Raw genomic sequence first — 14,273 nt, 5'->3', positions numbered from 1 at the left:
TGCTGAGAGATCATCAGTCACAGAAAACATATGCGGTAGAAGCTGTCTGCTCGCTGAGGTGGGGGAAAATATGAGCACTAAGAGAGACATCACACCCATGTTTATAGCAGCACAATTTATAATAGCTAAGTCTTGGAAGCAGCCTCTATGCCCATCAACAGATGAATGGATAAAGAAAATGTGGTGTTTACACACAATAGAGCACTACTCTGCCATGAAGAAGGAAAATTTTGAGTCATTTGTGGAAAAATGGATGCATTTTGAGAGTATGATGTAAAGTGAAATAAATCAGACTTACACACTGAAATATCACATGGTTTCTCTTCTATGAGAAACCCACAATATGAATAAAAGATAGATGACAGGGAACAGGGAGGCAGGTTATGCAAATGGGAAGGGTTTCAAGAGATGAAAGGACAGGGGAGGGCGGGAAGGAGGGAGGGAGGGAGGGAGGAGAAGCCAAATAAAAAGTGCTGGGACCTGCTGTGTCCGTGTCCCAGCTCCCCGCGGGGAATGTAACCACTGTGAGGTGCAAACATGTACCAGTGGGAATAAAACTTGTGAAGGAGAGAAGGGAGCATCAGCACCATCCCTCCTCAACTGCTCCTAGTATCGTATCAGTCCCCAGGCAAAAAAATCAAAAGGAAAAACCAGAACCTCATTTTATTTACCGATAAAACAATGAGCCACTAAGCATACACAAAGAGAAAGCAGAGAGCCAGAGTCTCAGGCAGCAAAGCACGGTGCCGAATCTCCAGGCTCTGCCCCTCCTCGCCCCTTGCTGTCCACCCACTGGCCCAGGGTACTGCCACCTCCTCTCCACCTCCTCTCCACCTCCCCACCCCACACAGCTGCCTGTTCTCAGCAGAGAACCCATGTAGTCCTCTCAGAATCCTCAGGTTGCTATTACTGCTCCAACAACAACCACAAATTTAGTGGCTCAAAATAACGCGATGGATGACCCCACAGCTCTGGAAGGCAGAAGTCCACCCTTAAGGTGTCAGCAGGCCACTTTCCTTCCAGAGGTTCTAGGGATAAGACTGCTCCTTGCTTTTTGGAGCTTCGAGAAGCTCCCCACCCTCCTGGGTGCCTGGCCCTCATCACAGTGACCTCTGCGTTAGTTGTCACATCCGCTTCTCTCACTGTGAGTCACATAGCTCCTCCTCCCCGGGGTCACACTGGGCCAAATCATCCGCAAAGGCCCATTCCCCATGGAATGCATTCACAGTTGCTGAGAGTCAGGACTTAGACATCTTGTGGCAGGAACCTGCTTCTGCCTCCAGCACATATCATTTCTCTCTTCTACTCAAACCCATCCCCAGCTCTTCATCTGAAGAGAAAGAAGCCAGGTGTAAAGGCTTTCAACACAGCAACACAAATTTGTCTGCTTGCTTTTCAGAAAAATCAGTGGAGATTTGAATGCAATGCAATTTTATCTCCAGAGTTCCAGAAGAAATGCCTATTGGGCCTGGAATTCTGCATGCAGTAAAAATATTCACATTCAAGAATAATGATAAAATAAAGATTTTTTTTTTGTCCGACTAAGAAAAGAATGATAGGATTAATCACCAGAAGCCCCCATTTAAAAAATAAAAAGTGAAAGAAAGTCTTCAGGAACAATAAAATCTATTCTAGATAGAAGTAGAAAAATGAAAAATAACAAAAAGATTTTTGGTAAACCTATACAAATAATGACCATATTGACAATACACATGTTATTATTACTGTTTGCTTGTTAGATTTAAAATATACAAAGAATGAAATACACAAGAACAACTGCACAAAAGATAAATAAAGAGTTAAAATGTTCTAATTCCCTTACATTATTCAGAAAGTGGTAAAAGCATCGTAAGTCAACTATATAGAAATGAATCTTAAGAGCAATCACAGAAAGAACTTTAAAAGGAATGATAACTAATAAGCTAATAGATGGATAGAAACAGAATAATAAAAATACTTGGTTCGTAGGACTAGAGGTCCCATTTGACCCAGCTATTCCCCTGCTGGGTATCTTCCCCATGGAATTAAAAGAATCATACCACAGCGATATATGCGCACCCATGTTTATAGTGGCACAGTTTGTAATCGCTAAAGCTTGGAAACAGCCCAAGTACCCATCAACTGGAGACTGGATAAAGAAGATGTGGTTTTGTTATAAAATGAAGTACTACTCAGCCATAAAGAATGAGAAACCAGAGTCATTTATAGCTAAATGGATGCATATTAAGGCCATACTCTTAAGTGAAATAAATAGAACACACGTGTAAATACCAAATAGTTTCTCTGGTGTGAGAAACTGAAAGTGTAAATAAGGATTAAAATGATTAAAATGAATAATTGATAATGTGAAATGGGAAGAAGAGGTCCAAAGGGGTAGGGGAAGTGGGAGGGGAAGGGGAAAGGAAAGAAGGGAAAGGAAAAATTATAAGAAAAGGAAAACATGGAAACGAAATCTATGTAAGTAGGGAAGGGTGGAGGGGGTGAAGGGAGGGCAGGGGAATGGGGAAAAATAAGAACCAAGATACATCATGTACAGGTACAAGCACCCAATGACAAATGTAAATGTACTCTATATCTAAAATGTACCAATAAAAGAATTTAAGGAAAAAAAAATACTTGGTTCATCCAAAAGAAGGAATAAAAAAAAGAATTATGAGATAACAAATAGTAAGATAATAGATTTTTTTTTACTCTATATTGGTTATACTGTTTAATAGGCTTCATTTTGGCAGATCCATACATGTACACAACATAATAGACTTAAATACAAATATGTCCAAGCTTTATTAATTTATTTAATAATGTAGCCTTACCATAAGGAAAAATTGATGAGACTAAATGGAGAAAAAGGCAAATTCGAAGATCTCTTGATAAACTAAAGCATGACTGTGAGGGTTAGTTTTGTGTGTCAACTTGCACAGGGCCACGGGTGCTCAGATGTTTGGGCAAACGTTTTTCCTGTATGTGAGTCTTTCTGGGTGAGTGTTGTCATTGGTAAACTGAGTCCGGATCTCTAATACAGGGGGGCCCCTCGATCAGCTAAGGGCCTGAAGAGGAAGAAAAGATGAAGAAGGAGCCCTCCTGCTGTGGATTGGGGAGTCAGATTTCTTCGCCTCTGGACTGGAACAAAACTCTGGCCGGCCTGGGTTTGAGCATGCTGGGGTAGACTGCTCTCCATCACTGGCCTTCCTGGGCCTCTGGCCTGCCGACTGCAGATCTTGGGACTTATTAATTACATATAATATATTATGTGGGTTTTTTGTTTCTTTGTTTTGTTTTGGTTTTGGTACCAGGGATCGAACTCAGTGTTCCTTTTTTTGTTTTTTTTGGTACCAGGGATCGAACTCTGGACCTTTTGCTTGCAAGGCAGGCAGTGGAATCACTGAGCTAAATCCCTGGCCCAACTGTTATGTATTTAAATACTAAAATGTCAAAATTTTATTAATTTATTTAATAAAGTAAACTTAATATAAGAAAAAACTGATGGGACTCTATATATCCCATTGCTTCTGTTCTCCGGAAAACCCCACTACAGTGACTCTACGTTAACTTCATAAACACGGAAACGTAGCACTCCTGCTGTGATGCCGTCTGCGTGAGTCCTCACTGACTCTCTGTGCCCTTGACCCTCCAAGGCTGGGAGTTTAATCAAATCACTTTTCTTTGTCTAAAATCCCTGAGCCTGACTCACCTGTTATATCCATATATGAAAATACCACATTGAAGCCCAATATTTTGAAAAATTAATATTCACTAATCAAAAATATATTTACAAAAAGAGTCGCCTCCCTCGGGGTGAACAGAAGCCAAGTCGAAGGACAAGAGCCCTAGTGAAAGAAAAACGAACCAAACAGTGATTAATGGATACTTCATAACGAAGCCAGTTTAAATCACATTTGTCTTTGCACTAGCATGTCATAAAATACAGTTTTTAATACTCCCTATGGAGGAGGAGAACACAAAGGCAGAGTGCCTGGAGTCCCGGGCAGACCCGCCACAGCCGGGCAGCCTGAGATGCGAGAGGAACCTCGAGGGACTCGCAAAGACCAAAACAGGAGAGCTTTCCAGAAGCCACCAGCACCGCGCCCTGACTCCAAAGTGAGGTGCGGAACAGTCCGCAGCTTCCCTGCAGAAACCCTGGCTGACTGCCGATCGATCATGGCCAGCAACCCCACCTAAGCTACAGCCTGAGCAGTGAAACGGCGATGGCTCCACACCTCCGGAATCCACATTCAAAGTTACAGGAGCTCACAGACCCAGAAGGACTTGAGAACCCGCAGCCTTTGCTTTTCTGCATTTTCCTTGGCCAGCTCTGCACAATAACTGTGTCAGCAAATTTGTAAATATATAGCGCATCCTCCGGCCCAGGATTTCTAGTCCAAAGTTGCGTGGACACAGGATGAAAGCCCAGCCTCACCCAGGACTAAGGGCTCCTGTGCTGCCCTTCTGCTCTCTCCGAGGCTGATGGGCCATGCAGAAGGCCGTGCCTAGAGGTCCTGGGCCAAGCAGCAAGGACCCAGGGTCTCCATGGTCTTCTTAGCCTCTTTCTACACCAACTTCCAGTAGAGTGAAATGCAAGAGGGAGGTGTTCTCTCCTCATCTCTCGTGGCATCACAAGATATTTTCCATCCTCTTTCCTCTCCGGACACCAAAAAGTTATTAAAATACAGAAGAAAACTCATCAGAAAATATAAAATTATGAGAGGGCTTCCCTGGTGCCAGCATGGTCTCTTAAATATATCACTGATTGTGCAGTGCCATTTGGTGTGTGCTTCATTTCAATGCCCTCATTCAATTAAACTAAGAAAATAGTTTCAAAAAAGCATGATCCAATTTGACTAATAAATTACTATAATACACAAAAAGCAAGTTCAAACAACCAATTCCTTCCTGAGTATAACTGCAAAACTACTCCAGAAAACAGCTTTTGAGTTTGTTGTTACTCTGTAAAGGATAAGCTCAAGAGAATTAACTTTTTTCACATTTGAATATAGACATTTTATTACACTTTGGGGGGAGGGGGGAGGTACCAGGGATCGAATTTGGGACCTTGCGCTTGCGAGGCAGGCGGCAGAACTGCTGAGCTAAATCCTCAGCCCTAACACTTTTTAAACATATACAGCTGTGCCTGGTGGTGCACAGCTGTAATCCTAGTACTTGTGAGGACCTGGCAGGAGGATCGCCATGAGTTCAAGGCCAGCCTGAATTACACAGCGAGACCCTATCACAAAAAACAAACAAATGAATACACACACACACACACACACACACACACATACACACATATACATGTATATATAAATTACATACTTTTATATGCATTGACAAGGATGGATTTCATGTGTTATTCACCTCTTTTATCACATCACAGGACAAACACAGTGGATACTAAATAGAATATGCTAAAGAAAAGGTTAGTGGCATTAATCTAATTATATAGAAAAAATATGAACTTCAATCCCCCACTGGAGAACAAAATTCATAAAATTCAAAATGCTGCTATGTGGAGGCTCATGCTGTCTGGGTCCTATTGCTGTTTGTTTACTACTCAAACGTGGCAGTGCAGCATTTATGTTAGGAGAAAACAGAAATGCTCACAAAGCAGGTATTTTAACTTCAACCAAAGCACTGACCACAGTACACCTTCATGGAGGCCCTGTAAATGAACAGCCCTTGTGAAATTATGGGTTCTGGAGGGGCCAGAAGAGGCCCCGGGCTTCCAGATGTCCTCTTAAACTGGAGCCCCGAGAGCTCCCTCCGTAAATAGGAAGCCCAGCTGAACACACAACACTCATGTCAGCATGGAAGTGGACAAAAGGACTTTGGCAAAGCCTGGGGTTTGAGGAAAAACTAGAAATCAATAGACTATATACCATATATCTACTACACTTGATCTTAGCCAAAAGGCCGAGAAGCAATACCATATATCTACTTATTCAGTAGTCCAACAGATAGGTAATGCTTCTATAATTGCTTCACATACATCATTGCATTTTATGCTCATTCTCACAGTGACCTTTGGAGATCTGAGCCCTAATTTTCAAAGACGAAAGGTGAGGAAGCTTAGAGGATTCGAGTACCGAGGGCTGAGAAGCGGTGGAACCCAGGCTTCCTGCTACTGCTTCTGACTCATGTTTCTGTTGTGACTTGGGGACAACCACCAGATGTCAACAGAGCCTCCACACCCACGGCTCCATTCTGGTCAAAACCAGGAAATTCCTACCCTGTTGCTCTTACCCTATTGACCATTTTATGTCACAGCCACCTAAAATCAAACATCTGGAAAGTTGAGGGGGGAAAAGCTGAAGATTTTGATTGTGTTGTGAAAACACACACAGAAGTGTCATACAGGTTGGTAGTGTCATGAGATTTTTAAACTCATAGCAGCAGCAATGACTTCAAAGTGCTGCACTGCCACTCCAAGCGCCCCTGAGAGCTTCATCCACTTGGCCCACCAAGACGGGCAGAGGAGCTGTCTTAGAAGCTGTGGGTCCCCTGTGCTGTCCCTGGGAGGCCACCAGCCACGTGGGGATCAAGGCGACTCGTCCAGGAAGCACAACAAGCAGAGCCCTCTAGAGACTGCAATGCTTGTAAGGCCCCCGAAGAACAAAGAGGATTTTAATTGCCATTTGTTTTATAATCAGAAGAAAAAAATGAATAAAATAGTAATAGATACATAATAATGAATCCAGTTTAAATTATATTTGTCTTTGTACTAACACGGTCATAAATATAATGTTTAATACTTTCATTAAAGAAGGAAGAAAACACAAAGGCAGCAGAGCCTGGGGCCCAGGGAAACCCACAGCAGCCGGGCTGCTTATTCCCAGCTCCATAAACAGTCTGGGGGCTTCCCTTACGGAGCGATGCTGCTGGCTCCACAGCCCCCCATTCCTAGCCAAGAGTAGCTTTAGCAGCTTAAAGAGAGCCCTTGTTATCCACTTCTTTTGCTTCCGTATTACCAAAGCGATGAGGTCTGAATCGGGGATCTCACACATGAACACATCCCCTCGGATGGCTCCTTCAGACACAAACATGCTTGGAAACACTGTGTCTTTGGGTCTCCCCTGTACCATGTTCAGAAAGGGAGAATTCACCAAAAAGCCAATAAAAAATCCTGAATTCATAATGTCTTAAAAATCTGAGTCAGTTGGCTGGAACCTTACATCTTAAAGTATGTGAGACTTTATGTGAATATGGAGATGACAAAGAATAAAGCCCAGCTGGGGGAAAATTGTGGTTTTCCCACCACACCCATGTTTGGCTTGCATATTGTTACACATATTATTGATGGCCTGTGCTTCCTGAGATGCCAAAAGGGTAGATAAGTGGAAGCATGCCTTTATTAAATGCTGTAGCTACAGAATCCTCATGGAGCCAGGATAGTGCTTCCCCCAGCAACCCCTGGCTGGCTAAAGCTCTCTACAGCTGCTCCCCTCACAAACGCAACACTTGGAGTGGTGTTTCACAGACTGTTTGAAGCCATCATCGCTACTATAAATTTTTAAATTGCTGTGAGAATGTGACTATTTGACTGAATTGTAAAAAGGGCTCAAAAATGTTTGTTAAAAAGAAATGATAGAGCCAGGGATTTAGCTCAGTGGTTCCGCCGCCTGCCTTGCAAGCGCAAGGACCCAAGTTTGATCCCCGGTACCAAAAGAAATGATAAATGTCTGGGGTAATGGATAGACCCATTACCCTGATCTGATCATTACACCATATATTGTACACATATATTGAAATGTCACAAAATATGCACAATTACTATGTATCAATTAAAAATTTTAAAAATTAGACTTTAAAAAATGTTGGCTAGGGGCCAGGGATTTAGCTCAGTGGTTTCACCACCTGCTGCGCAAGCGCAAGGACCCGAGTTCGATCCCCAGTACCAAAAAAAAAAAAAACGTTGGCTGACTGAATAAGTGACTATTTCATATGAAGAAGCTCTCCAGTCCTTTATCAGGTCTAGAGGAACTGAGGTAACCTAAAGATGTATTGTTCTCCATCATGATCATGCACTGATAGTTGTCAGCTCTCTCACATCGTGTGGCCTTGGTAATAAGTCCAACATGGAGGAACTGGCCTCGGCGTTGGCAGACACAACTATGCAGGAGAGACACTGAGCCTCCTTACGTAGTGGTGACCAGTGCTCAGTTCCATGACACTGTGTGTGAGGAAGAGCCACGGTAAACTCCTCACCAAAAAGCTGTCGATAAGCTAGCTAACTGACAATTAAAAAGGAATATAATTGACATAGTATTTGTGCCAAAAATGTTCAATCCAAACTGGCATAGGAGAAATTAACTAAACTCTACTAGAAAAGTGCTCAAAATGGTGGGCCTAGACTTTTCTAGAATTTGAAATAATGGGAAAATTATTCTATATTTTTTAAAAAGAGACTAAATGCCAAACCCAATGTATGAACATTGACTGGACACCATACCAAAAAATTTAAACCAGCTTTCAGAGAGGAGATATTCACAGGCTAAGTAGAGAAATTGAAAAATGAAGTGCACGTTATTTGTCAATGTTGTATTTCTGATACCAAGGTTATGTAGGAGAATAGCTTGTTTTTAAGCGATGCATGATGAAATATTTGGGGTTACACATCACAATTTTGTTGTCTGATGGTTTGACAAGAATATCTGTGTGTGCATGTGTGTGTACATGAATGAGCATATCTGTTTGTGCAGAGAAAGAAAAAGGAGAAACATACCAAAACAATGACTGTTGTAGAATTATGGTGAAGATACTCATCTTTCACTACATTCCTCTTTCAATTTTTCTGTAAAATTCAATATTCTCAAAATTAAAAGTTAGGGGAAATATAGACAAGAATAATTTTATAGAGAACTATTCAAAGACATAAAAATAATACAATCACGATGTCAAGTTTAAAGAATGGGCTTCAAGGGGGCCGGGGATTTAGCTCAGTGGTTTCTCCGCCTGCTGCAAAAGAGCAAGGACTCGAGTTCGATCCCCGGTACCAAAAACAAAAAGACTGGGCTTCAAAATAATGTCAGTATGGTTCCACTTGGGGCTGTCTCTGTTGACAAACATGTTAACAAAGGTCACTGGATGAGAGGCCTCCAGAGCTACACACAACACAGCAGCCTCAAGTGCTGATCCCTGACTAAATAATTACAGTGACTTCCATTTTCTTATTTTGATTTATTAAAATTCACCCAATTTGACATATGCACATTCATATCCCACATAAACTATCTTAAGAGACAGAGACCCAAATGTCATTCATGTCCTCAGCCTGTCAAAGCTTGGCCACACTAGGTCCTGCTGGGATTGTGCCTAACGTTAATGCTGGTTAGCCTCCTGTTTACAGCTAAGAGTATACCTGTTAGGGCTGGGGATGTATACCTGTGATTTGATAAAAGTAATTCCACATGACAAGAGTCCATAGACTCTTAGGTTGGCACTGGGAATATGAAAGCATCACCCAGAGGGCATCACTAATGACCTGTGGGTGGGAATTCCTGAAAGACAGAGTTCACCTGGTTATGAGGCTAAAGGAAGCAAGGAATCCAACTGCATCAGGAAGTAATCACCTTTGGAAGCAGGTTAAGTACTTGTCTGGGACCTTCTGAGAAGGAGAGGCAAGACATTAGCTAACTTGTAACCAACCTTCAGTCTCTACAGAGTCTGTGGTCAAAAACAATGACAGCAGTGAAAAAGTAAGTCCATGAAAGTAAAAACGACATGACAGTCTGCCACTGACCAACTAGAGACAAGAGAGAAGATATGCACTCTGAGGTTGGGATGCTGCCTTAAAGAACCAGAATTCCATTAATGCTACCAGTTGAACGTCCGTCTTCTAAAACTCTGAAATCCAAAATGCTCCCAAATCTGAAACAATTTGGAGCATTTTAAAGTTTCAGATTTGGGAGCATTTTAGATTTCAGATTAGGGATGCTTAGTCAGGTAAAATGTATGCAAAAATTCAAAATAAATTTTTTAAAAACTACAAAATACTTCTGGTCCCAAGCATTTCAGATAAGGAAAAATCAACGTATATTCAGTAGACTGATTACTCAAATAAACAAAACAACCAACCCAAAGTGTGTTTCCTGCTACCATGACCAAAATTATCTGTGGTATATGAATTCAGTCTTAAATATTGGCATATTCACACAATGAAACACTGCTTTGAAATTTTTTTTAAAAAAAGGAGAACAAACTAATTTGCAACCATATAGATATGTGGCCCAAAAGCACCTTATGCTGAGCAAAAGGATCACAGCAAAAGAATGTATACTGTATTGTTTCAGTATACAGTATTTATAGTCATTTAAAAATAAGCAAAACTGAACTGATATAAATCAGAAGGTCGCTGTGGGAGATTTGGGGAAGATGAATAAAAAGACCTGCAAACACTGCTGAGGTGACAGAAATGTCCTATATCTTGTTTTACACACCTGGGGGGGTCACATGGGTATATACAGGTGTCAAAACTTCTTTCACACCTATGACCTGTGTTTGTGGTTGATGTCGTTGTTGTTGTTTGCAAATAAAGCCTCCATGAAAACAAAAGTAATATTCAACATCCATACCTCTTCGTGCCATCAGAACAGTGCCATACTTACCGCATGGTTTCTTTTTACAGAGGAACATTATCGCACCTGGTCTGTCACTGGGTCAAAACAGTTGGCCTAGTGGGGAAACAAGAGGTGAAGAGAACATCAGGATTTGGAAAATGCCCAGTAATCATAGATTTATACTCTAACTTTCGTCCTAGACAAACCTAGGTGACTATGAAGTCGCTGACACCACAAGGAAGAATAGATTCAATTTACCAGGCTTTCACCTGCCCAGATTAGATTAATTCTTTGCCAAAAAGTAATGTTTGAATTATAAAGATGTAAGGGCTTAGAAAATGACAGCCATTTGGGAAGTGAAGAGCTCAGAAGCAGTTTCTCTCTGACTTCTCTGGCCCTGTGTGTCCCACCCCTTCTCCTCCCGAAGCGAGCCATGGAGATTAGAGCTCGTCCACCCCAAGGCGAGTCACAGAAACCAGAGCCCCTTCTCGCCAGCACCAACTGTGACCATTGCAAGTGTTATTCCAACTTGCCTGTCTTTCTGGGTAGAGCTGGCCATAAAGAAATTCGCTGACCTGCCGTGTCTGAGCGTAGGTCATAGGGCCCCACTCAGAAAGGCTCTTGCCCCACACCTCAGAGGAAGAAAGGCAACACTGAGGGCCTGGAGGAGTCAGGACAGACCACTCTCTGGGCTTCCCTACTGCTTTCATCGGCTCAGACCCTTGTGGCCCAATCCCAGTTCTCCATGGTCTTCCCAGCGTCTCCGAACCTAAGTATAAAAATGGACTAACTCATCCAGGGACTTGAGGAGCTCAGTCTGAAGGCTTCTGTGTCATGTCAGACTCTGATCAGATTTTTTTTACGGAGTTTTGGCTTTTCTCTTGTTAAGCTAAGACCAGTTTATCTCATCAGACTCAAATGTGAACTCCCCTATAAAGACTGTAAGGGACAAGTGACGGTACAGACAGTGTGCCATTCGATTTGGCATTAAAATTGAGTCAAATCTTCAAATGCCTCCCAAACCCCACATGTGGTCTGCTTTCCTTCATACAGCGATTGTCATTAAAGACTTACAAATAAAGGGGCAAGCAGATGATTTCAAACATGCAGAACCCAGAGGACCATGGGAAGGAAGGCAGGCACCTTTGGCAACACAGGCCAGGGTGGCCACGGTGCCCAATACATCGCTCTCTGTTGGTAAGACCAATGCCTCGGTGGTCGCGAAGGGATATGGCATGACGCAATGACACATAAAGAAGGTGCTCAGTCATATGGAGACCAGCAATGGGGAAGACAATGGCTTAGCAAAGGAAGTTCCTCAACATCCACTGCACCCTGCAGACTCCCCGGAATCCAGAGCACCTGAAACCATGCTGCGCCTCGCCGGAGCCACCTGGAGTGTGCCTAACATACAAGGCCATGAATACCACCTAGGGCCCAGGGCCTTCCTGTAAATTCCAGCAAGGAGACAGGCTGCGCTGTCAGGGGCTGCTAGAAACAGCGGTGATCGCAAATGTCACCGTCAGTAACTCCCTGGTCCTGCCACAAAGTCCCTCCTCCCAGAGATGCTGCCCCTGTCGCTCCCCTGTAGGGCAGTGCCCACACAGACACCGGAAGCCAGAGTCTACTTCCTTAGAGGAGACAGGGTCTGGCAGGGCCTGCTGCAAACCCTCCAGGCTCCTTCGGTTGGCCTTGAAAAAGTCAGGTTCTAACCCAGTGGGCAGGACCTTCTGCAGCCTGGTCCCGCTCAGTTTGTAGCCTGATTTCTCATCACTCCCCCTCCATGTGCTCCTTTCGCTTCTCCTGTCTGGACTCCAGAAATACTCGGTCTGGCCTCTTTCCATTCAGGATCTGAACACCTGCTCTCTCCTGCTGTCACCACCTCTTGGCCTCCTGAGTCACCTCCTTCAGAGGCCTCCCTCAACCTCGAGTCAGAGACAGGAGCCCCTCCAAGCGTCCTGAGGACCCAGAGCCACTGTCACTCTGGAACGCACTTTCCCAGCTCCCCCAGCCCAGAGCTCGTCTCTCCGGCCATGTCTGACCCATGCCCACAGGTGCTGCTGCGCTACCAACCCTTCCTGAGGCTTCTGTAAGGAAAGGAGCAAGGGTTACCAGTGCTAAGAAGCACTTCTTCCCTTTCACCAGCTCTCCCTTCCTAGACCCCAGGCCCAAGCCCCAGTGTCTCAGAGCTGCCCTCCAGGCTGGGGGTGGCTGTGGCTTTTGTGGCTGCTTCCTCCCTCCTCCCATCCCTGTCTTCCTGTGTACCCCATCTCTAGCCCAGAAGGAAGCTCACAGCACAGACAAACTTGGGTCAGCAATGGGGAGAGTACTGCCAGCTAACTGAAGGGCTGGGGGATGTGCAGATCTGGGGTGGGGAAGGACACTGAGGGGACATGATAGCTGCAGAAGAAGAGACACAAAAAGAGGGTTTGGGCTTTGTTTGGGGTTTTTTTTTGTTTCTTTGGCTGGTTGGTTTTTTTGTTTGTTTGGGTTTTTTTAGTTTGTTTGTTTGGTTTTTGTCCTTGAAGAAAGTCCTTCTTGGGAAAATTAGCATGGACAAAAGTGAATTTTCATCCACAAAGGACTTTCTTCATTGTTTCTTTGTTTCATTAAATAGTTATAAGCCAAAAGGCAAAAGTAGTCACACTGGATACAAAATGACATCAGAAAGATGGATTCATGAGCTATGTGAGGGGGACATCGGGCCTGGTGGCCCCATCTGGCCAGAGGGGCAGCTCATCGGCAGGTTTCGGGCCAACCTGTCAGGGCTTGACCCTTCTCTCTGGAGACGAGGCCCACATGTTCTGTCCGGCTCCAAGTCCCAGCCGGGGGACAGGAAGCAGAATTCTTCAAACCAGATTACCACAGGGGCTCTAAACTGGAATAGAGGACAAGGAGAACGCAGCCAGAAGGAATCCCTCTCTCAGGAAGTTAATGAGCTTTCGGCCTGCCTCACCTCCACTTCCCCTTAGGGTTTGGGAGACTGGTGTCAACAGACACCTGTAGAAAGGATGAACCTACATAAACCATGTACTATAAAGGGAACTAAAGGGAACGTATCCATGCAACACCTTTCTTCTCTTATTTTAGATCTTTCTGCAAGAACTTCTCATTTTAAAAGCTCCCAGAAAATCAAACATAAAGCAACACCATATCCTTCCTAAAATTACTTTCAAACTATCCCATGACGTTGTTATTTTTAGTAATTTCTCTAATACCACTTCCCAAAGTCTTCAAAACCTTTTATTTTGAAGATATTGAATAAATCTATTGTTTCATTTTAGCCATTTTTGCTTTTATAGCAAATATTCTCCACTTCATAATTCACCCAGAATGTTAATATGATCACTGTCATTTAATGAAACAATACTGTAGATTTTCAGAAGTTATTCTTATTTACGATCTTATTCAAGTGCTTTTACTCTCTAAGACATGGAATTATAATGGAAGACACAGAGTTGACCTTACAGTTCAGGTCCCTTCCAACCCAATCTTTTCCTTGGAATAGTGGCAATCCAGATATATTTTATGGGAGAAGCAGATCCCGGTCTAACTTTGAGAAAGTAACATTGAAGCCTTTCACTCTTACATGTTTATCAACTTACCAAAATACCCCAGCTGACTCTTGCTTCAACTCTGAAGGATGCCGGAGGAAAGAAAAAGTCATCTTTTGCTGAACTTTCAGATCAGTGAGGTCTGAAGAAATACAGGAAACAAAATTGG

The 14,273-nt window shown here is 43.3% G+C and overlaps 1 protein-coding gene and 1 pseudogene across 9 annotated transcripts in view; both read right to left on the bottom strand.

Moving 5' to 3' along the window:
* The window catches only part of Atp8b4 (ATPase phospholipid transporting 8B4 (putative)), a 220,421-nt gene that overhangs the window by 196,486 nt on the left and 9,662 nt on the right, over window positions 1-14,273 (bottom strand). For all 9 annotated transcript variants that reach the window (XM_087180903.1, XM_087180900.1, XM_087180905.1 and 6 more), the window contains exons 2-3: window positions 14,156-14,246; window positions 10,599-10,664 (exon numbers count right to left, since the gene is read on the bottom strand). In XM_087180903.1, the coding sequence (XP_087037029.1) occupies window positions 10,599-10,626 (28 nt within the window). In that variant the 5' untranslated portion in view covers window positions 10,627-10,664; window positions 14,156-14,246. The remainder of the gene's footprint in view (window positions 1-10,598; window positions 10,665-14,155; window positions 14,247-14,273) is intronic.
* LOC147830551 (U2 spliceosomal RNA) lies at window positions 5,704-5,919 on the bottom strand (annotated as a pseudogene).

Source organism: Heterocephalus glaber, unplaced genomic scaffold, assembly GCF_053883595.1.
Source record: "Heterocephalus glaber isolate CG9 unplaced genomic scaffold, H.glaber_assembly_v1.0 deba00000122, whole genome shotgun sequence".
In the NCBI taxonomy this organism is placed as follows: domain Eukaryota; kingdom Metazoa; phylum Chordata; class Mammalia; order Rodentia; family Bathyergidae; genus Heterocephalus; species Heterocephalus glaber.
This window is presented reverse-complemented; position numbering and strand designations above follow the sequence as displayed.